This window comes from Podarcis muralis, chromosome 1 (assembly GCF_964188315.1).
Source record: "Podarcis muralis chromosome 1, rPodMur119.hap1.1, whole genome shotgun sequence".
Lineage (NCBI taxonomy): Eukaryota > Metazoa > Chordata > Lepidosauria > Squamata > Lacertidae > Podarcis > Podarcis muralis.
In genome coordinates this window covers 125,273,593-125,294,795 of record NC_135655.1, presented here as the reverse complement: position 1 = coordinate 125,294,795, position 21,203 = coordinate 125,273,593, and the positions used below count along the sequence as shown (strand labels likewise).

General features: G+C 43.3%; 1 protein-coding gene across 2 annotated transcripts in view; it reads left to right on the top strand.

The window, feature by feature from the left end:
* Window positions 1-21,203, top strand: part of PLCL1 (phospholipase C like 1 (inactive)) — a 187,814-nt gene that overhangs the window by 155,070 nt on the left and 11,541 nt on the right. For both annotated transcript variants that reach the window (XM_077917791.1, XM_028751623.2), the window contains exon 5: window positions 7,857-7,966. In XM_077917791.1, coding sequence (XP_077773917.1) covers window positions 7,857-7,966 — 110 coding nt within the window. The remainder of the gene's footprint in view (window positions 1-7,856; window positions 7,967-21,203) is intronic.

Here is a 21,203-nt window from a genome sequence, read left to right as displayed (position 1 = left end):
CCTGCTGCTGTCGTGCCGCCAGAGCACGATTTCTGTTCTCATCCTGAAGCAAAGTTCTTAACCCGAGGTACTATTCTGGGCTAGCAGAGTCTGTAACCTGAAGCGTATGTAACCTGAAGCGTATGTAACCCGAGGTGCCACTATAATAATAATAATAATAATAATAATAATAATAATAATAATAATAGGGGAGGCTGTTATTGGGAAGCTAGTCCAACATCATCTTCTCACAGTGACCAACCAGAATGCCCATGGGATTGTCCATTCATAGCACTACCCCTCTCTCATTGAACAGGTCAGATATGGTCTGTAATACTGAGAGGGGACACAGAGGATTCAAGAAATTAAATGCCAAAGGAGTTTAAAAAGGAACGTTTGGAAAATGGCAGGGCAGGTTTTTCCACATCATGAAAGGTGGCACGAGTGCTCCCATACCCCCAGGGCTCCTGTGGTAACTTTAGAGACCCTTGTGGTGGTGTAGTGGGGGACCAGCGCTGCGCACCTTGTTTCAGAACACATCACATCACTGGAATTTAGCAGAGGGGAAGTGGCATGGAGAGCTCAGGACTGTGCTGGCACGGCATGGCCGAGCCAATCTGATACTCTTGCCATTGCTCAACTGGCAAGAGCAATCCACACCTCCCCATTCCCCTTCTCGCTCTGGGAAGTGCCAGCGATGGGCTGCTCTCCGAAGCCAGGAGAACAGCAGTGCCCCAAGTACTACTGTGTTGTACAGGAGGAAAAACCTCTGAAACAGTATCCGAGTGTGTAAAAGCAGCTACTTAAGCTGTGCATTTTAAGCCCCCGCCCTCCCTACAAGCATGCACTAAGGTCTCTTTCACTGAAATCAATGAGACGGGAGCATTTAACTACGGCTGTTTGATCCATTATCCTTGCATTGAACTAATTGTCCGGAAAGGTACCGCTTTTTATGATGGCAGAAAATACAGTCATAAAATAAGTGGGCAGGGTGCGGGATTGCTTTTGTCACACAGGCATCCTAGGATTGGTAAATGGTTATGGTGGTTGTCACTTTGTCTACAAATGGGAGGGCTTACAAAGCAAGGCTTTTAACTAATGCCACAAGTTCTGGGCAAATTTACGTTAAAAAAGAAAACATCAAAATTACTTCCAGTAAACTCCATACATCCTGACGTGTGATATTTGACGTATGATATTCTTTCTGGAAGGGGGTGACTTGTGATTACGCTGAGATGAACAGCCTGCGGTTTTTCATAAGCACAAGCTCCACTTGCGCATGGTGGGCCAGTTCTGGATCCAGCTCTTTGTCGGGATTCAGTTCCCCACCCCTGCCGTAATATGGCCATCAGTGCAAAGTTTCCCAGGGCAGCTCATAACCTACATCTCCCATACAAGTTTATCTTCTTGCTCCAGACTCAAAGCCCATGGAGCAAAGCAGAGCACAAGACGATGTAGGTTATATGATCTGTCTTGGGGAAGTGTGTATTGATGGTTGTATTCAAGAATAACAGCAGTCCAAAATGAAACATGTGCACAATAATATTATACAGTAGCCCATAGAACATCTTATAATCTCAAAGTATGATATCCTAGAGAGAACATCTTCCGGCCTTAAAGCATCCTATCCATATCACAGCGCCTTATTCAATTTGTTTAAAGTTTCATTGTCAAAATCATTGATTGTAAGAAGAAAAAATAGACAAGGTCGGCTGTGTGATCCATAAATTTCAAACATATGAGCATCATAAGAATAAAACCAATTTAATTGGATATTTTTCCAGCTGGAAGAAAATGTGTTTATTTTCATTGTTTCTAAACCTCTTTTCAGGTTTGTGTGTGTGTGTGTGTGTGTGTGTGTGTGTGTGTTTGTACTGTTTTTGAAACAATTTTCTCCGTTTATATGATATGACTGAAAATCGCCTTGAGACATGTGTTAAATGCGATTCATAAATGAATAATAAATTTGGTGGGTGGGATAGCAGTCTGATTGGCGTTTAACAGCTGGTGTAGTACACATTCACTTCATACGTTCTGAGTTATAGAGGAAAATCCAAAGGGTTCTGTGGATTGCTCTCTAATCCAGGCATCCCCAAACTCGGCCCTCCAGCTGTTTTGGGACTACAATTCCCATCTTCCCTGACCAGTGGTCCTGTTAGCTAGGAATGATGGGAGTTGTAGTCCCAAAACAGCTGGAGGGCCGAGTTTGGGGATGCCTGCTCTAATCCCTCAGCCTCACACCCAATGACACCCAATGCCTTAGGTCACAAGCAATACTATTCATTCATTCATTCATTCATTCATTCATTCATTCATTCATTTGAAATGTTTATAGCCCACTCTTCACTTGAAGGTCCCAGGGTGGGACTAAGGTACCTTCCCTCTGCAACTGCAGAAGGCATTTGCTGAAGTTTTAAGGACAGGAGGAGTTTTCCTTAACACAGACTGGTTAAAAATTTTTTTTTGAAACCATATTGGTATTTAAATACGGCAAACCATGGTGTTACTGTAGTATGAGCCAAGCAGGCTAAGTACCGTGTTTTTCGCTCTATAAGACGCACCAGACCATAAGACGCACCTAGTTTTTGGAGGAGGAAAACAAGAAAAATCTCAGAAGCCAGAACAGCAAGAGGGATCGCTGTGCAGCGAAAGCAGCTATCTCTCTTGCTGTTCTAGTTTCTGGGATAGCTGCGCAGCCTGCATTCGCTCCATAAGACGCACACACATTTCCCCTTACTTTTTAGGAGGGAAAAAGTGAGTCTTATAGAGCAAAAAATACGGTAATTTTTTCTGTGAGCATCTCTTAGCTCTGCTTTTGAATCTGACAACAAAGATTCTCACTTGGGGGTAGGGAGCCAACTTTCAAACCAAAGTGGTGAATGATTTGTTCTGCCTGTTGTATCTAGATGACCCAAAGCCTTGCTCCTTCTGTGAGTGTGTGCGTGCATGTCATCTGTTTTAGAGATTACCTCAATTAGAAACTATCATCAGCTTAATTAAATTGATTTTAGAAGTAATCTAGTTAAAGCAGCACAAACCTCAGTAACAGTCTTGCTTACTTCGTTAAAACCTTGTTTAAACAGAGCTTATTCCATTTAGTAACTGGATTAATATTACTAAAGCAACTGAATGAGATGAAGCCCATATAACTGAGGCTCGAATTGGTTTAACTGCATTCAATATTTTTTCCACTGACGCAGCCGAATTAAGGTAATTGTGTTATTTTGCTACAGCCTATCTGCATTTAATTCTTTGCAGCTAGGTCCAAGGTCCTCTACTTGTACAAAAACATGCAAACAAATAAATAAACATTTCTTTCTCTGAGAGGAACAATCACATTACTGTGCACAGGGTTATTGCCGGCAGCACAGCTAACTGGAGCTATACATCTTCATCATGATAATTCTGGTGCCTTTTCACCAGTGTGTTCTGTTTTACCAGATACACTGCATGTGTCTATGGATGCAAGCCAGAGTTGGTTGCCCTATTCACAGATGCTCATATTCCCTACCTGGAGCGTTCCCACGGCAGCATACCTTTGCCTACCAGTTGCTGGGAATCTCAGGTGGGGAGGATGCTGTTCTTGTGAGAGCAGACTAGTTGGGCCTTTGGTCTGATCCAACATGGCTTGTCATATGGCAGAGGAAATACCGTATTTTTCTGTGTATAACACGTATAAGATGCCCCTGTTTTGGGGGGGGACTCCAAATCTCCAAATTAAGAAAAGGGGGGGGGGGAGATTGCCCAGAGTTGTTGAGCTTTTTTTGGGGGGGGGGCGGATTGCAGAAAATCGCTCATTCATCTGACCCGTTCTGACACTCGCATGCGTCACAAGAGCCATCAGTCACCAGCCCAATTGCTGCAGCAACATCCAATCAACACCAGCCCTTGCCACAGCCACCAATAACACGCCCAATAGCCGCTGACAATCTCCAGCTCGTCTTATACACAGAAAAATGCGGTAACAAACAGGGGGTCTATAGGAGTACACATTGGACTGAGACCAATTTCCTCATACAGGTGCAACCTTCTTATGAGGTATTTATCATATGAATTGATGGGCGGCCATAACTCCCTTGGCCGGATTATTTATTTACTTAATAAATGTGTTAGTTGCTTTATCTTGCCCAAGGCAACCCAAAGTGGCAGACAGGCAGACAAAAAACTCCACATAGGTACATTAAAACCAAGGGGGAGATACATTAAACACCTCCCACCCACTTCTAAAAGGCCACAGATAAAGGCCAAAAGCTTGGTTTTAGAGAAAGTTTTTTGCCTGGTGCCTAAAGATATATAACCCCGTGGTTCTCCACGGATCTGAGGGCAATGAAACAATCGTTGAGACGGCTAGAGCGCCGGTGGCGGATAACCCATTCCGAATCTGACCGGACACAGGTTAGAGCTCAACGTCGAGCCTACCAAGTGGCGATAGCGACGGCGAAGAAGACCTTCTTCGCCGCCTCTATTGCATCTGCAGAAAACAGCAGCAGGAGACTTTTTCAGGTGGTTCACAATTTAGCGGAACCACCTGCAACATCGGGGCCCAGTATGGGCCACATGATCTCCTGCAATGATTTTGCAAAGTTTTTTGCAGATAAAATCGCTCAGATTCGGGAAGAGGTAGACTCCACCGTGGGAGCAGGGCCGGGGCGGGAGAGTGCTAGAGTCCTGTCTAGTCAAGTTGTGTGGGATCAATTCCAACCTGTTACCTCCGAGGATGTGGACAGGCTGCTTGGACGAGTGAAGCCAACCACCTGTCTCCTGGATCCTTGCCCATCCTGGCTTATAAAAGCTAGCCGGGAAGGACTGGGCGATGGGCTTCGTGGGGTGGTGAATGCTTCCCTCCGTGAGGGAGCCTTCCCAGACCCGCTGAAAGAGGCGGTTATTAAACCGCTTCTTAAAATACCATCTTTAGATGCGGCCACGATGGCCAATTATCGCCCAGTCTCAAATCTTCCATTCTTGGGCAAGGTGATTGAGCGAGTGGTTGCTGAACAACTCCAGGCACGCCTGGAAGAAGCGGACCATTTGGATCCCTTCCAGTCGGGATTCAGGCCTCATCATGGGACTGAAACTGCCTTGGTCGCACTGGTTGATGATCTCCGGCGGGCTAGGGACAAAGGTGAGAGCTGTTTCCTAGTTCTGCTGGATCTCTCAGCGGCGTTTGATACCATCGACCATAACATCCTTCTGGACCGTCTTGAGGGGCTGGGAGCTGGGGGCACTGTCATACAGTGGTTCCGCTCCTTCCTCCTGGGCCGTGTTCAGAAAGTGGTGGTGGGGGATGAGTGTTCAGACCCCTGGGCCCTCACTTGTGGGGTGCCTCAGGGCTCTGTCCTCTCCCCCATGCTTTTCAACATTTACATGCAGCCACTGGGAGAGATCATCAGGAGGTTTGGGCTGGGTGTTCATCAGTATGCGGATGATACCCAGCTCTACCTCTCTTTTAAATCAGAACCAGTGAAGGCGGTGAAGGTCCTGTGTGAGTGCCTGGAGGCGGTTGGAGGATGGATGGCGGCTAACAGATTGAGGTTGAATCCCGACAAGACAGAAGTACTGTTTTTGGGGGACAGGAGGCGGGCAGGTGTGGAGGATTCCCTGGTCCTGAATGGGGTAACTGTGCCCCTGAAGGACCAGGTGCGCAGCCTGGGAGTCATTTTGGACTCACAGCTGTCCATGGAGGCACAGGTCAAATCTGTATCCAGGGCAGCTGTTTACCAGCTCCATCTGGTACGTAGGCTGAGACCCTATCTGCCTGCGGACTGTCTCGCCAGAGTGGTACATGCTCTGGTTATCTCCCGCTTGGACTACTGCAATGCGCTCTACGTGGGGCTACCTTTGAAGGTGACCCGGAAACTACAACTAATCCAGAATGCGGCAGCTAGACTGGTGACTGGGTGCGGCCGCCGAGACCATATAACACCGGTCTTGAAAGACCTACATTGGCTCCCAGTAAGTTTCCGAGCACAATTCAAAGTGTTGGTGCTGACCTTTAAAGCCCTAAACGGCCTTGGTCCAGTATATCTGAAGGAGCGTCTCTACCCCCATCGTTCTGCCCGGACACTGAGGTCCAGCTCCGAGGGCCTTCTGGCGGTTCCCTCACTACGAGAGGTCAAGTTACAGGGAACCAGGCAGAGGGCCTTTTCGGTAGTGGCACCCGCCCTGTGGAACGCCCTCCCATCAGATGTCAAAGCGATAAACAACTACCTGACATTCAGAAGACATCTGAAGGCAGCCCTGTTCAGGGAAGTTTTTAATATGTGACATTTTAGTGTATTTTTTTTCTTTGTTGGAAGCCGCCCAGAGTGGCTGGGGAAACCCAGCCAGATGGGCGGGGTACAAATAATAAATTATTATTATTATTATTATTATTATTATTATTATTATTATTATTAATGATGATACCAGGCGAGCCTCCCTGGGAAGAGCATTCCACAAATGGGGGCCACTGCAGAAAAGACCCTTTTTTTGTATTGCTACCCTCCACACCTCTTGTGGAAGGAGAACATGAAGAAGGTTCTCAGATGATTTTTTGCAGAGTCTGGGTTGGTTCATACGGGGAGAGGCAGTGCTTGAAGTATTGATGTCCTGAGCCATTTAAAGCTTTATCGGTCAAAACCAGCACTTCAAATTGGATCTGGAAACTAACTGGCATCCAGTGCAGTCAGCCATGGATTGGTGTTATATGCTCAAACCATCTTGCCCCGGCAAGCATCCTGGCCACTGAATTCTGCGCCAGCTGAAGTTTCCGAGCCATCTTCAGAGGCAGCCCCCTGTTGCAATAATCATTTGTATGGGAGTGCGGTTTCCCCCACTGTGCTCACCTAAATTGCCCCAAGGAGCCTGCCTCTTCCAGTAGTGGCCCAGGGACTGCTTTGAGGTGCATGCTTTAGTGAGTATGAACCAGAACTAAATGTTAAGCTACTGCTCATGGTTAACAGTAAGCATCTCTGGGATATCCTTCCTCAAATTCCCTTTGGAATATTCTCAGGAGGAGTTGAGAAGAGGCTTGGAGAAACATTGCCTGCCGTGGTTATGTTTGTTTGTTGTTTTTGCCACTATTCCCTTGCTACCTCTTTGACCATGTGGCATACGGGTGGCGCCATGGTCTAAACCACTGAGCCTCTTGGCTTGCCAATCAGAAGGTTGGCGGTTCAAATCCGCACAATGGAGTGAGCTCCTGTTGCTCTGTCCCAGCTCCTGCCTACCTAGCAGTTCAAATGCACACCAGTGCAAGTAGATAAATAGGTACCACTGTGGCGGGAAGGTAAACCGCGTTTCCTCTGGTTTCTGTCACGGTGTCCCGTTGTGTCAGAAGCGGTTTAGTCATGCTGGCCACCTGACCTGGAAAGCTGTCTGTGGACAAACGCTGGCTCCCTCGGCCTGAAAGCAAGATGAGAGCCACAACCCCATAGTCACCTTTGGCTGGACTTAACCATCCAGGGGTCCTTTACCTTTTTGCCTTCATTGACCATGTGGAAACAGTATGATTCATGGATGCCTTGTTGCTATAATGAATTATATATTTTGCTAGTATGCAAGGCTGCACGCTTCCTCTGCTAAGAGCTCCATTGAACGCAGTGGAAATTGCAATTCCACAGGATTGCATAACCATCCCTGTTTCGACATGCAGCCTGGGGAAAATGTCTTGGATTACATCTTCCCTGAACTTTGACCAACTTTGCTGACTGGGTCTGATGAGAGTTGTAGCCCCAAACATCTGGATGGCATGAGAAGGATGGTGTACATATACTGTGTATATAAATCCTTGTGGGGCACAGTGAACCCATAAATGTGGGTTGTTGTTGTTGTTTAAATATGTAACTGCATTTCCCTCAATGTCTTGTCCTTTGTTCATGTGCCAAATATATTGTTAGGAATGGAACTGCATGAAGAGCTTCATGACCTGGGAACAAAGGAAGGCTTGAAAGGAAGGAAGCTCAGCAAAGCCATTGAGAGTTTTGCATGGGATATCACTGTGTTAAAGGTAAGTACAAAAGTGACACCTTTCCTTCTCTAGAGAATCTAGGTCTGAAACTTCTGCTTACATTTAACAGGAAAAGTATATTGAATATTAACATGATGGCAGGAAAATGCTGATGTATGACAATCATAAAGAAGAGGAGCATTTCATTACATTAAGAGATTAAAGCAATCCTTAGTCAAATAAAATTTAATAAGATTGGTTGTAAGCATTTTATAGTCTGTGGAGTTCTTTGGTTTTTCTTTGGCTTCAGGGGACAGCCAAAAGTAGATTTGTCCTTTCTGTGAGACAGAATTTATTCCAGTTGCTGGGGATTGCTGGTAGGCAGACTGCTGTTGTGTTCATGTCTTGCTTACAAGCTTCCCTTAGGCTGGACTAGATGGGCCATTGGACTGAACCAGCTGGCTAATCTTATGTTCTTAAAATGACGACAGGTTATATCCAAAGTAGCACTATGTCATGGTCTTTTTGGCATAAGGTTTTCTACTAGCACAGTGCGACTTGTTGTTGCTCATCGAAAGAGTGCACGTTTTGCATGAAGTAAAGATCCAGACTAAGGCTTTGTCCCTATGCACATTTACCTGATAATAAGACCAATTGAAAACCAGTGGGACTTGCTTTTGAGTTGACATGACTTGGATTGTCCTGTAAGTTAGTTGTACTTTCGCTCTATTAAAGTCCAATAGGGCTTCAGTTAGTCTCATGGTTCCATTGGTTTCAGTTGGATTAAATCTTGAGTAACCTAATCTAGATTCAGAGCATCATATTTAATTCTAGGTGTCTCCCAGTTAGAAATGTTCTCTGGGAGCAGGATTCGGAAAGATCTGTGCTTGTGAGAGCTGCTGTCAGTTGGTGTATAAGCCAACTTGGTTTCATTCAACATAAGGCGGTGTTGTATAAATGCCAGAGCATATTAAAATAATTTGATTAAGATTTTTAAAAACAACAACAACAAAGTAGCATTTTATTTCCAGAAATCTAGTGATAGATTTGGAAGTGAGTTGGGAACATAAAGTGTGTAGGCTGTCTTGTGGAAATGCCAACAAAGGGGATCTGAACATAGGGATGGATGCATCTGCCAATTTTGCTTTCTCTTGGTTTTTCATTTTTTCCAATCTTCACCAATTTCCTCATCAGTTTGCAGTTAACGCCCCCTCCCTAAAATAACCGTCTCCATGAAAATTCAGCATTTGAATCCACATTTATCCTAATGTACATATACTTGTATGCAATTTTGCAAAATATACATTTTTGCAAACCGTTTCCCCTAATATAATGCCTATTTGCATGCTATTGCACATTTTTGGCTGGAGAACTACATTGCAACATTCAGGGAAGTTTCAATTCCAAAAGCAGTTGCATTTCGGTTTCTGTATTGTTTTGTGATGTTTGACTAAGGAAGATTCCATTAAAATGTGAACCAAACTAAACTCTCTCCCTCCCATCCCTATTTGAGGGTGCAAATGAATGTGGGGGTATCTTCTTATTCAGACTTAAATCCAGTTTAGCTAATAAGATTAATACATTGAATGATCTGGCCACATTCCACCGTGTGGGAGATGTCAGATTCTAGGTAATCTCTACTGAGCACCAGGAATTGTTGACTCTACAGATAACAAACGTCTTCACTCATTGCAGGAGGCATCTTGTTGTTCAGTCCTGACTCATTATTTCATGAATCGCTTAAAGAACTATGCCTCCGCCCATATTGGCAGCCAGTTGTATCTTTTCTGTAGTGTTCCCTGAGCAAGATAAAGGTTTGTGAGATAGAAAGACTGAATTTTGAAACTAGGATAAGTAGAAAAATTGCAAACTAGTCCCTGGTTCAACAATTAATGTTTTCAACTCTTTGAAAACTCTTCTATGAACCAGGAAAGTATTTGGGCAGCTTCTAGTTCTAAACGAAAGGCAAGCAGAGATGGAGAGTACAGGACAAGCTATTCTATGGACAACCATTTTAGAAAAAGAATATATCCAATAGTTAATTTTTAATTTTTTTTTTTTAAAAAAGTTTCTCCCCTCTCTCAACAAGCCCATGTGCTGTAGATGATTAGGATTGCATTCTAACACCCTGTGAACACCATTCTGCTGATACAAAGAATGTGCGGTGTGAAGAAATGCTTTATTTTGTCCGTCCTGAATCTATCAACATCCATCTTCATTGGAAGTCCCCGAGTTCTAGGGTTAGGAGAGAGGGAGAAATACAATAGCCTCTTTGAGGTAAGGCGACTCAAACTGTCCACAGCATGGGTAGGCAAACTAAGGCCCGGGGGCCGGATCCGTCCCAATCACCTTCTAAATCCAGATGGTGCTGGAATCAGCGTCTTTTTACAGATGTAGAATGTGCCCTTTTATTTAAAATGCATCTCTGGGTTATTTGTGGGGTCTGCCTGGTGTATTTGCATGAGTAAAATGTGTGCTTTTATTTAAAATGCATCTCTGGGTTATTTGTGGGGCACAGGAATTCGGTTTGCTGACCCCTGGTCCACAGTATTCCAAGTGTAACTGCACCATGTTGTTGTTTAGTCGTTTGGTCGTGTCTGACTCTTCGTGACCCCATGGACCAGAGCACGCCAGGCACTCCTGTCTTCCACTGCCTCCCGCAGTTTGGTCAAACTCATGCTGGTAGCTTCGAAAACACTGTCCAACCATCTCGTCCTCGGTTGTTCCCCTCTCCTTGTACCCTCCATCTTTCCCAACATCAGGGTCTTTTCCAGGGAGTCTTCTCTTCTCATGAGGTGGCCAAAGTACTGCAGCCTCAGCTTCACGATCTGTCCTTCCAGTGAGCACTCAGGGCTGATTTCCTTCAGAATGGATAGGTTTGATCTTCTTGCATTCCATGGGACTCTCAAGAGTCTCCTCCAGCACCATAATTCAAAAGCATCAATTCTTCAGCGATCAGCCTTCTTTATGGTCCAGCTCTCACTTCCATACATCACTACTGGGAAAACCATAGCTTTAACTATACGGACCCTTGTTGGCAAGGTGATGTCTCTGCACCATAGATTTGTATAATGGCATTATGTCATTGGCAGTTTTATTTTCAATTGTTTCCTAATGCTGCCCAGCATGCATGGCATTTGTCTTTTTCACAGCTGCCATATATCATTGAGCTATCCATTGCAACCACAAGGTCACGTTGCTGCCAATTCAGACCCCCTGAGTGTAGATGTGAAATCAGGGTTTATTTGCCCAGTGTGCATACCTTTACACTTGATTGCAGATTACTTACAAACTCTTATTATTACGCTCTGTCATTCCTAGCAGAGCAGGGTTGTGGCACCCAAACATCCACCTTTGGCAGTGATACTCCAGTGGAGCAAAACACAGCTCACTGCAGAGATAAAAACTAGGATGTGTTTGTTTTCTTCATTTCAGAAATATTCCAGAACCGCAGTGAGTTATCTGTTCACCCCGTCTTCATTTACACTATAGTTAGCATCTCTCTGAAGTGCAATTTTTTTCTTCCTTTTAGGCAAAAAAAGGCCGCAACTGACAATGTTATTTGAATTATTCATAAGCAGACAGATCCTAATGAAGAGCTCATTTCATACAAGCAGAAGGCTTTGCTGGTCCCTGTACTGTAATAAACTAAATTTTACAATAATAATCCAGAAGCCACCAGACCATATTAAATATGTTTATGTCCCCCCCCCCCTGCTCCAAGGATGATTTAGATCTAGTGGTTTTTTACATAGGGAGGTGAACATGGATGACTGATAGTGTCTTGACCCTAGGGAATAGTCCCATTGCCTCTCCTGCCCGTGCCCCTCTGTCCCCAACACTGATTTTTTGCCTGAGGCCAATTAGGCTAGGCCAGATTCTGGCAGTGGATTTTAAATTGTCTCTTTTAAAGATTTGTAAAACCAAGTCAATTGTTATTAGATTTGTAGAGCCCTATTGTATCCTTGTTTTCTCCTGACGCACTTTACCAACGCCCCCATGAGAGTTGCTTTTTGCTTGTTGACAGCACTAGGTTTTGCATTTCTTATACGAGGCTAAAAATAGATATTTTCCTGCATGATCCTATTCATGTACAAGACAGTGTTCTTAATGGGCTTTGACTTGATTGTTATTTAGCAATGGAAACTTCTTAGTGAACTCTACCATAATTTCAGGGTAGCATCGTTGTAATCCCAATCTTTCCCAGGTGGTAGTTAATCAACCCACTTTCCCCATGTCTCCTGGCTGCCAGCTTTTGTGTTGGAAAACAGCCACCCCAGGGGATGATGCAGTAAGTGTTGTCAAGCAAGTAGGATCTGCTTCCAGTTGTTTCAAAGAATGTGAGATCTTCAGGTTCTTTTTATTTAGTGCTTTGTTTCCAAGCATTTCACAACAGGAATATCTCCTCCCCACTCAATTTTCCAAAGCGTTTTCTTTAAGCATCAATTTTATCATTAAGTTGTAAGCGGAATCTTTTTTTTTCTTCCCCAGAAATCTTTACTTCTTTGTAATAAATACTTGTTTTGAAGAACCCTGCTTTAGAAAGTGGGTAGCTTTGGTCTTAGACATTGAGAGTTGTGATATTTGGAAATAAGATGCTTGTATGATGCATTATACCAGTGAGAAGAAAACTCTGGCTGGTGGGCCTAACTAAACCTGATAGACTTTGGAATTTGACCCAACAGGCTATTTTGGGCAAACCACAGCCACCTGTATGACAAATTGAGATTGCACAATAAAAGCTGATTTGGAGTTCTTGAGCAACAAGGCTGCTTCCAAAAATTTGACTTTTTATGATAACGAATGTGACAGGCAAATGCTCTTGAAAGTACCGGATAACATTTGCTGGATACAAAGTCATCTAATCTCTCTGCAAACAAATCAGAATAGAGTGCTCAATAAACAGGTCATCTACAAGTGACCCCAAGTTCATTCCCCACTTACTGGGTGACCTTGGGCCAGTCACCAAAATCTGCCAAACCTATCTCATTAGGATTTTTCTGAGGACAAAAGGAAGTTTTACCTCGAGCTCCTTGGAGAACATATTGGATGTAAATGTAGCAAATAAAACAAAATAAACAAAAATTGATGCTAGGTAAACAACAACAGTAGCAGTTACATTTCATTTGCCCTGGCAATAAATAGTAATGATTATTATTTTATAAAACATTTAGGAAACACCTGAAGGCAGCCCTGTATAGGGAAGCTTTTTAAGGTTTAATGTTTTACTGTGTTTTTATATATTCTGGAAGCCGCCATATTATTGTTATTATTTTAAACTCTGTGTTTTCACAGAGTTTTCTGCTTTTAGAATTTTAACCAGACTTTTTTTATTTGCAGCTGTGGGTTTTTTCTAGTGCTTTCCACCTCTGTTGTTGGTATGATATATGTATTTGTCACTTTCACACTTAACCCTTTTAGACGTACACACTTAAACTATATTGGGTGTACTCTTAAACATGAAATGTGTGTGACCCTTGGGCTGTGCTCTTGGAAGCAAATTGCTCTTGAGATCCATAGGAGATAACATCCAAGTTAAATGGGTTAAGGATTGGAATATAGGCAACATCTGTCTCAGAATCAGTTGCACTGTTGACTTTCTGGTGGTAACAAGGATTTATGTTAGCCATTAATTTCAGTAGCTATGACTTTGTACACAGAACACGAGCAGAGCTGTTGAGTGTAAAAGGAATACTGTTTACATAGAAAGTTCTCAGAGGGGTGCTTCAGATTATTTAATCTCCTGGTAGAAAATGAGGCAGCTGCAGCCTTCTTGATAGAAGAGGACTGCTTCCCTAAGAGCATGGGGCTGTCATTTTTATACTTCCAGTCCTCTTGAATATACCGTATTTTTTTGCTCTGTAAGACTCACTTTTTCCCTCCTAAAAAGTAAGGGGAACTGTGTGTGCATCTTCTGGAGTGAATGCAGGCTGCACAGCTATGCCAGAAGCCAGAACAGCAAGAGGGATTGCTGCTTTCACTGCCCAGCGATCCCTCTTGCTGTTCTGGCTTCTGAGATTCAGAATATTTTTTGTTTTGTTTTCCTCCTCCCAAAACTGGGTGCGTCTTGTGGTCTGGTGCGTCTTACAGAGCGAAAAATACGGTACTACCTGTATATCTTGGGAGTATATCCTGCACATGGTTGTCCCTCTATTTGAAATGATGACATTTTTAACTAGGGCAAGAACATCAAAGCTTTGCTCCTGCAGAGCACTAATTAAAGGAAGCAAGGCAAGGTGGCAGAAAGGAATGCTGTTCATTTACATCAGTTTAAAGGGTACAGTTGGCATAGAAAAGCCTGCACAATCCAGGCTGCAAATATAGAACTTTAAAGTATGTGGAGAGTTCCTGGTGAAATCTCAGAATATGATGACCAATATTATGCGGGGCGCTAGTGAGTAAGCTCCTTCACCCATCAACATAACTGGCAAGGTAAATGGTGCAGAATGGGCAGTCATACGGATTTGCCCAAATTGCATCATTTATATATTCGAGAAAAGACTTTTTTAAAAAAAGTATTGTGATTTCTTCCTGAACGTGGAGTAGATGTAACCTTGATGAAGAATATTTGATAATGCTTCCAAGGTGCGTGAGCAGTGAAGAACAAGAAACTGTTCTTTGATAAATGTGCTTAATACAGGGGTCAGCAAACTTACCGCACCTCGGGCCGGTGTCTCCAGCGCTGATCGCGTGGAGGGCAGGGGAGCGCGTGCCCATACGCGTGCGCACACACTATTTCTGGCACACTTTCGCGTCGGAGGAGCACCAGAAATAGCTTGTGCGCATGTGCACGAGCCTCCTCCGACCTGGATGTGCACAGGAAATAATGCTTGCGCATGCACAAATAATGCATGCGCATGTGCACAAGCTACTTCCGGTGCTCCTCTGACCGGGAAGTGGGCAGCTGCACAGCGCAGCGCCGGTAAGAGTGAGCGGCGGCAGTGGGCGACGGGGGTTGTCACGGGCCGGATAAATGAGTCCTTTGGGCCTTATCCAGCCTGTGGGCCTTAGTTTGGGGAGCCCTGGCCTAATGTTATTTCAGCACCTTCTAAACATGAAAAGCCACATCTCAATGCACAAAGAGAATAGGAGCACCAGTGGGGTGTGTGTATACACAATCCATTTCCCAATCTAAATTACCTACCTGGTGGCTCCTGAACGGCAGGGGAGTCCAAATGTGCATTTGCCAGTACAGTCGTACCTTGGTTCTCGAACGTAATCCATTCCGGAAGTCCGTTTGACTTCCGAAAACGTTCGCAATCCAAGGCGCGGCTTCCAATTGGCTGCGGGAGCTTCCTGCAGTCGATCGGAAGCCATGGAAGCCTCAGAGGATGTTCGGCTTCCAAAAATGTTTGCAAACTGGAACACTCACTTCCTGGTTTGTGGCGTTCGGCAGCCAAAATGTTCGAGAACTAAGCTGTTCAAAAACCAAGGTACGACTGTACTGTATCTCAAAGTCCAGTGGTAGATTTGGAACAAGGAAACAGCAGGCATGGAATTCTTGAAGCCCCTGCCCACAAAATATGATCTTCAGTATCAGGTTACTCCTCCAAAGGCAGCTTTTCCTGTTTAAAAGGGTTGCCAAGGTAATGTTATCCGAATCTGTCCCTTTTTGTACAGCTTTATCTTTACAGTATATTTGTGGTCATTTGGCGCTTATAAATATCCTGTTGTCCATTAGTAATGGTCTTATCTCTGAAGAGCTGGGTTTAATCACACAGATGTATTATTGCAAAAACACATAATGCAATTTTAAATTTCATGATCATTTGCCTTAAAAGCTAAAAATACTTCTCTGGGAGTACTGGTTTTATCTTCTCATCTCTGATGGTCCTTCTTTTCTCCAGTTAGAAACGAAATTAACTTAACATGAATTACTGTACTTTTAAATACAGCAATCCTTAAATCCTTTAAAAAAAAGCAATGGATGTTCTGAGATCCCATGCTAGCATAAACAGTACTGAATAAACAAATGTATTTTTATGCTGGCGTGGCTTCCTGAGCAGGCCTTAAAAATAAGAGCCATCATGCCGCCCCAATAAAATAACATCTTGGGTTTAAATAAAATCAATACTACTGTACTGTGTTAAATTGATGGGAGACTTCCTTCTTTGTGGAAGGATACTTTCTCCGGAAATCATTTGACAGCCTGGAAATCATTTCACGTGAATGTAGTAGGTAGGTTGTAGGTAAGTAGGTAAGGTGCAAAATGTTCCTGGACTGTATTAAGAACATTTGGCAGATGGGAATTGAGTTGTCATGTGACTGAATAATGCCCATGTAAAACAAAATTATGTGCACAACAAAATTACGTGCCCTTAGAAAACTAGTATCTCAGGAAGACAGCTGGGCTGGAACATTTCTTCCCAATTACAAGCTTTCCATGTGCAGAGAGCTTTTTGTATCACCAAGCATTTGGTAATAAGACAGGTGGGATATAAACCTTGTAAATAAGTAAGATTCTCCCGTCTGAAGTGGTACAGTCCTGCAGAAGTTTTGCCACCTCCACCCTGCTGTTTGTGTAAACTTGGCTTTAGTTTCCTGGATATGAAAGTGGACTCTGTTCACAAAACTGCTATGACTGACTGCTTGATATACTCTAGACTCCCCACCCCCCTGAAATCACTGGTCTAGTCCAGCCTCTTTTGTACTGGCTAAAACAAGGTGCTTTCAGGCATCTCTTTGTGAAGCCATAGAGCTGGACCATAAAGAAGGCTGATCGCTGAAGAATTGATGCTTTTGAATTATGGTGCTGGAAGAGACTCTTGAGAGTCCCATGGACTGCAAGAAGATCAAACCTATCCATTCTTAAAGAAATCAGCCCTGAGTGCTCACTGGAAGGACAGATCGTGAAGCTGAGGCTCCAATACTTTGGCTACCTCATGAGAAGAGAAGACTCCCTGGAAAAGGCCCTGATGTTGGGAAAGACTGAGGGCACAAGGAGAAGGGTACGACAGAGGACGAGATGGTTCGACAGTGTTCTCGAAGCTAACATGAGTTTGACCAAACTGCGGAAGCAGTGGAAGACAGGAGTGCCTGGCGTGCTCTGGTCCATGGGGTCATGAAGAGTCGGACACGACTAAACAACAACAACAAACAACAAGATAATACAACCACAACACTTTCTCTCCTGACAATCACTTGAATCTATCTTCAAACTTAACATAGGGGTGTCCTGATGTTTACTGTTACAACCAGAAGAGATCTCCCATGCTTGACCTCCCAAGAACTGTATGTCGAGCTGTTTGCTGCATGAGAATTGCTTTGTGCCAAGAAGGAAATGTCCCTGTAATTGGGTTAGATATCAGAGTAGTCACTTCAAAGTCATAGCAGTCACTTTAGAAGTGTAGAGAAGGAAAGCTTCCTAACTGTTTACCCAACAAGGAGAAAGCATAAGTGGAAAGAGTGTAATACTGCAGTGTGTATTACCAAATTGGCCAGGACCTTACAAGATTTGCCTGGATTCCACAGGTATCAAACAACTTTCCTGCTGCCCATACCAACCTATATCTTCACTGAGCAGGGATAATTTTTCATCTTTGAGCCTTGATCCTGGAGAAAACCTTTATTTTTGTTTGCTTCTTATTGCTTCCTGACCATTTGGGGTGCTTAGCTGTGGCATGTGAGAGGCAGGTGGGGATTGGGAGAGCCTCTAGTTTACACAGATAAAACAAAAGCCTTGTAATATTGTATTGGATTCGGATGGCTCAAGACCAAAGAGCAGCTGTTTGACTGCTGCTGTTTCTCCAGCTACGGTGAGACTGACAGCTTTTATGAGCTCTTAAGGTAGAAGGTGTTGAAGAGGATTTGTACCAGAGCTGTCAGAGTCGCTAAACTGATCAAAGGATTACAGTGCTCTCGATAAAAAGGAGGCTTTACAGTAAAAACAATGCTAGAAAACGGGAGTCATTTGAATTTGTATCCTTGACAGCTTACAGCTAGCTTTAAATAGGTCAAGTGAACCAGAGAATGTCAAGAAGAGCATAGAGCAGTAAAGCCTCTGTTCATTCCTTCTACTAATAGTTTTTTTGTTTTGTTTTGCTTTTTAAAGAAGCGCTGCTTGCCCAAACTTCACAGAGAGGCAATCCCTGAAGGCTTCAATTTATTTTTAGACAACAATAGGAAAAAGGTGACAACTCCTACGTCAGATGTGCTGTGAGAGAGTCATCTGAGTGCATAACAGAGAAGCATCAGACACACTGATCCCAGGAGGGGCTGGAGCAAAATCGCAGGCTAGGCTGTCATATTCTCATCTTTAGGTTCACCGTGCAATTCTCTGGTGAGAACGGAGGTAGTTGTTTCTGGATTCACATTATTGGATGGATAAAACCTTGAAAGTTGTGTATACAGGCACAAGAGCAGGCATCTTTCAAGTCTCTTTCTGTCTAAGGCAGCCTTTCTCAATCCGGTGCCCTTCAGGTTATTATGGACTACAACTTCCTTTATACATGCCTACTAGCCCAACTGCCTGGGGGTGATGGGACTTGAAGGCCAAAACATCTGGTGGTACCAGATTGAAGAAGGGACGAGGTTTGTTCCAGAATGAGAAAAGAGAGGCAGGCAAAACAAACAAACTCCTTTGCATTTCACACCATCTTTCCCCCCTATGTTTTGCATGTTACACCTGTGGGAATCTGGGTAACGTCAAGGAGTTGAGGCCAATCCCAGCTTCTAGATGAATGTTGTATATGCTACTGTTAGTGATCTCAACGCTCTGAGTGCTGTCTTTGTGTAGCCAAAATGGCACCATCCATGATAAGAGGGGAGGTATCAGCAGACTCAGAGTTCCTCTGAGGTTTGGAGAAGTACAAAAAAGCATTGTAGGCATTGAATGCAGCGTCAGGATTGGCAAAAGGAACAGGTGTGATGAAATAGCATGGAGCACCTGGAATCCCAAACAGAAGTACCACATCATTATCTCGCAGACCCCACTGATACCTGTATAATATATGTTCTTGTTATGGTCACATTTCACATTTAAAACCTCTGTCAGTATTCAGCTAAAATAATCTGCAAGCAAGTTTTGTGCCTTGCTGATGTGGTGATATCAGCTTTTTTATGTTGTTGTAATGATGAACTAGGAAAGAACTAGGTATATTAGAAACACAGCGGGATTCAGTTATTGAGTCCAGTGGAGATCCTGAGGATTAAGACATATTGTAGACATCAAATTCACTTCTACTTTTTTTGAGAAACAGATATTCCAATATCACAATTTTTGAGGTACAGATTGTCATTTCTAGTTACATTTGACAGGCTAATACACAATAATTTAGCTTGCATAACAAGGTGATAGAAAAAAAATCATTTGCATTTAAGCCAGTTCTCATTTTGGCTGTAAAAATCTTGATTGACATAGCAAAACAAGAATCTTGCGCTGTACCACTGATCTCTAAGAACTCACCATAGGTTCTGGCACAGAATTTTGTTTAAAGCACAGTGGCATAATATAGCATGATGTTTTAATTGGCTTTTATCACTGAGGTCCAAAATCTTTGGTGGTCATCCAAGCCATCTTACATTACTCTGAAGTGAGAATAAATTGGTAGGAGGTTGTTGTTGATGGCTGCTCTGAATTTTGGCTAATAAGTCAAACTAGGAGAAGCTAAATATTAAGCTAGGTAGAGGTTGGGTGGTTAACTGTCCACTTTTAAGATACGGAGCTAAGGATCTATCCAGTGATACCTTTGGACTAATGGAACATGCTTCTATTCATGTAAGGTGTTGCATCCAATATTTGCTGATTATTTAATGCAGCTCTATGCACCATATTCCATGAGCTCCTGCAGGCTCTTCCAACATTTTGGAGCAACCTTTAGCTTGATGATTTCTACATGTTAATACCAAAACTTTCCATTTCAGTTATCTATTTTTTTTTAAAAAAAAACCATACAGGCTGAGGACTGATCTTCTCCAGGCTTATATTTCTGATTTTACCCTCACCATCTATCAGGCATCTGGTCATTTGGCTTTGTTAGTTTGTTTCATTACCAAAATTGTGACCAAAATTTTGCCTTGGTGATACATATATCCCATTTGGGTTGTATCTTTCATTGGCTGCTCTGTGACTTTGAGATATTCAGTTTACAGGTGGTTATCTTCCTCAGGGACGTGGGTGGCTCAGTGGTTTAGACCACAGAGCCTCTTGGGCTTGCCGATTAGAAGGTCAGCGGTTCAAATCCCTGTGACGGGGTGAGCTCCCTTTGCTCTGTCCCATGTTTAGTACAGATGTTTTTAGACTGCCTTCTTCCAACATCTGGAAAAAGAAGCTGAGATACACCATCTCTTAATTAACTGAAGGTGTTGCAGCAGGCAAGACAACTGCGCTCTCTCTCTCTCTCTCTCTCGCTGCCTCTTCAGTTGCTCAGATTTTGCCTTGGGCCTTGAAACAGCCAGTTAGCAGTACAGCGAATTCTCTCCAGACTATTATGGAATTAGCCAAACTAATCTTCTCTGCTTTAATAGGCCTGTTTAATCATAATCCACAGTCCAGGCCTTTCAGAACTGAGGAAAGCATAAAGCCTCATAATTAACTTGTTTAAGATTCTTTTGTTGTAGGATGTCTGATTTTGCACTTTAAATAAAGTGAAGGGGCTATTTAATATACAGCTCTCAGTGAAAGCTTAAGTTTAGGCACTGAAAGTCTTTGCCATGTTTAACAATGTTAAGGACTGTATAGATACAATTACATGTGGCAACCATTGATTCAGGAAATTGTGGAAAAAAGCCTTTTACTTGTGATGCAGTTCCAAATATGTTCAGATGTTCAATGTCAAGGAAATAAAATCTGATGGGGAATCGACATGTATGTAGATTACAGGTTGGTTTCATCTTGCTAGCTGTTTTGTACCTTTAGCTTTGTGACAGCTTCATAATAGTTCTTGTCTAAGCACTTATCAAAATTGTGTAAATACATATTCCAGTGTGGAGAATAGTTAAGCAGGAATTCACTTCACCCATTGAGTGCCAGAGTTCATGTCTTAAACATGCAAATAGAACCTCTGTGGCTCAGATCAGTGGGCTGGAGGCTGTTAAAGGAGTCAGATGCTATGAAATGACCTCTAGCCTATGGCTGCTAAGACTTTTCCTTGATTATCTGAATGGTTTCTCTGTTGCCCCTCACTGGTGGCCCACAGGTTAAATCCCATGTGTTGTCTCTCTTGTTCACAGCCTGCTTTTGTTTTGACAGGGGATACTAATGAATGAGTCCTATCTCACGTGGGAAGGATGGAAAAATGGGTGGGGGGTTGTGAATTCCAGCTGTTGGGTGCTATAAGCCCTGCCTCTGGCAACTCAT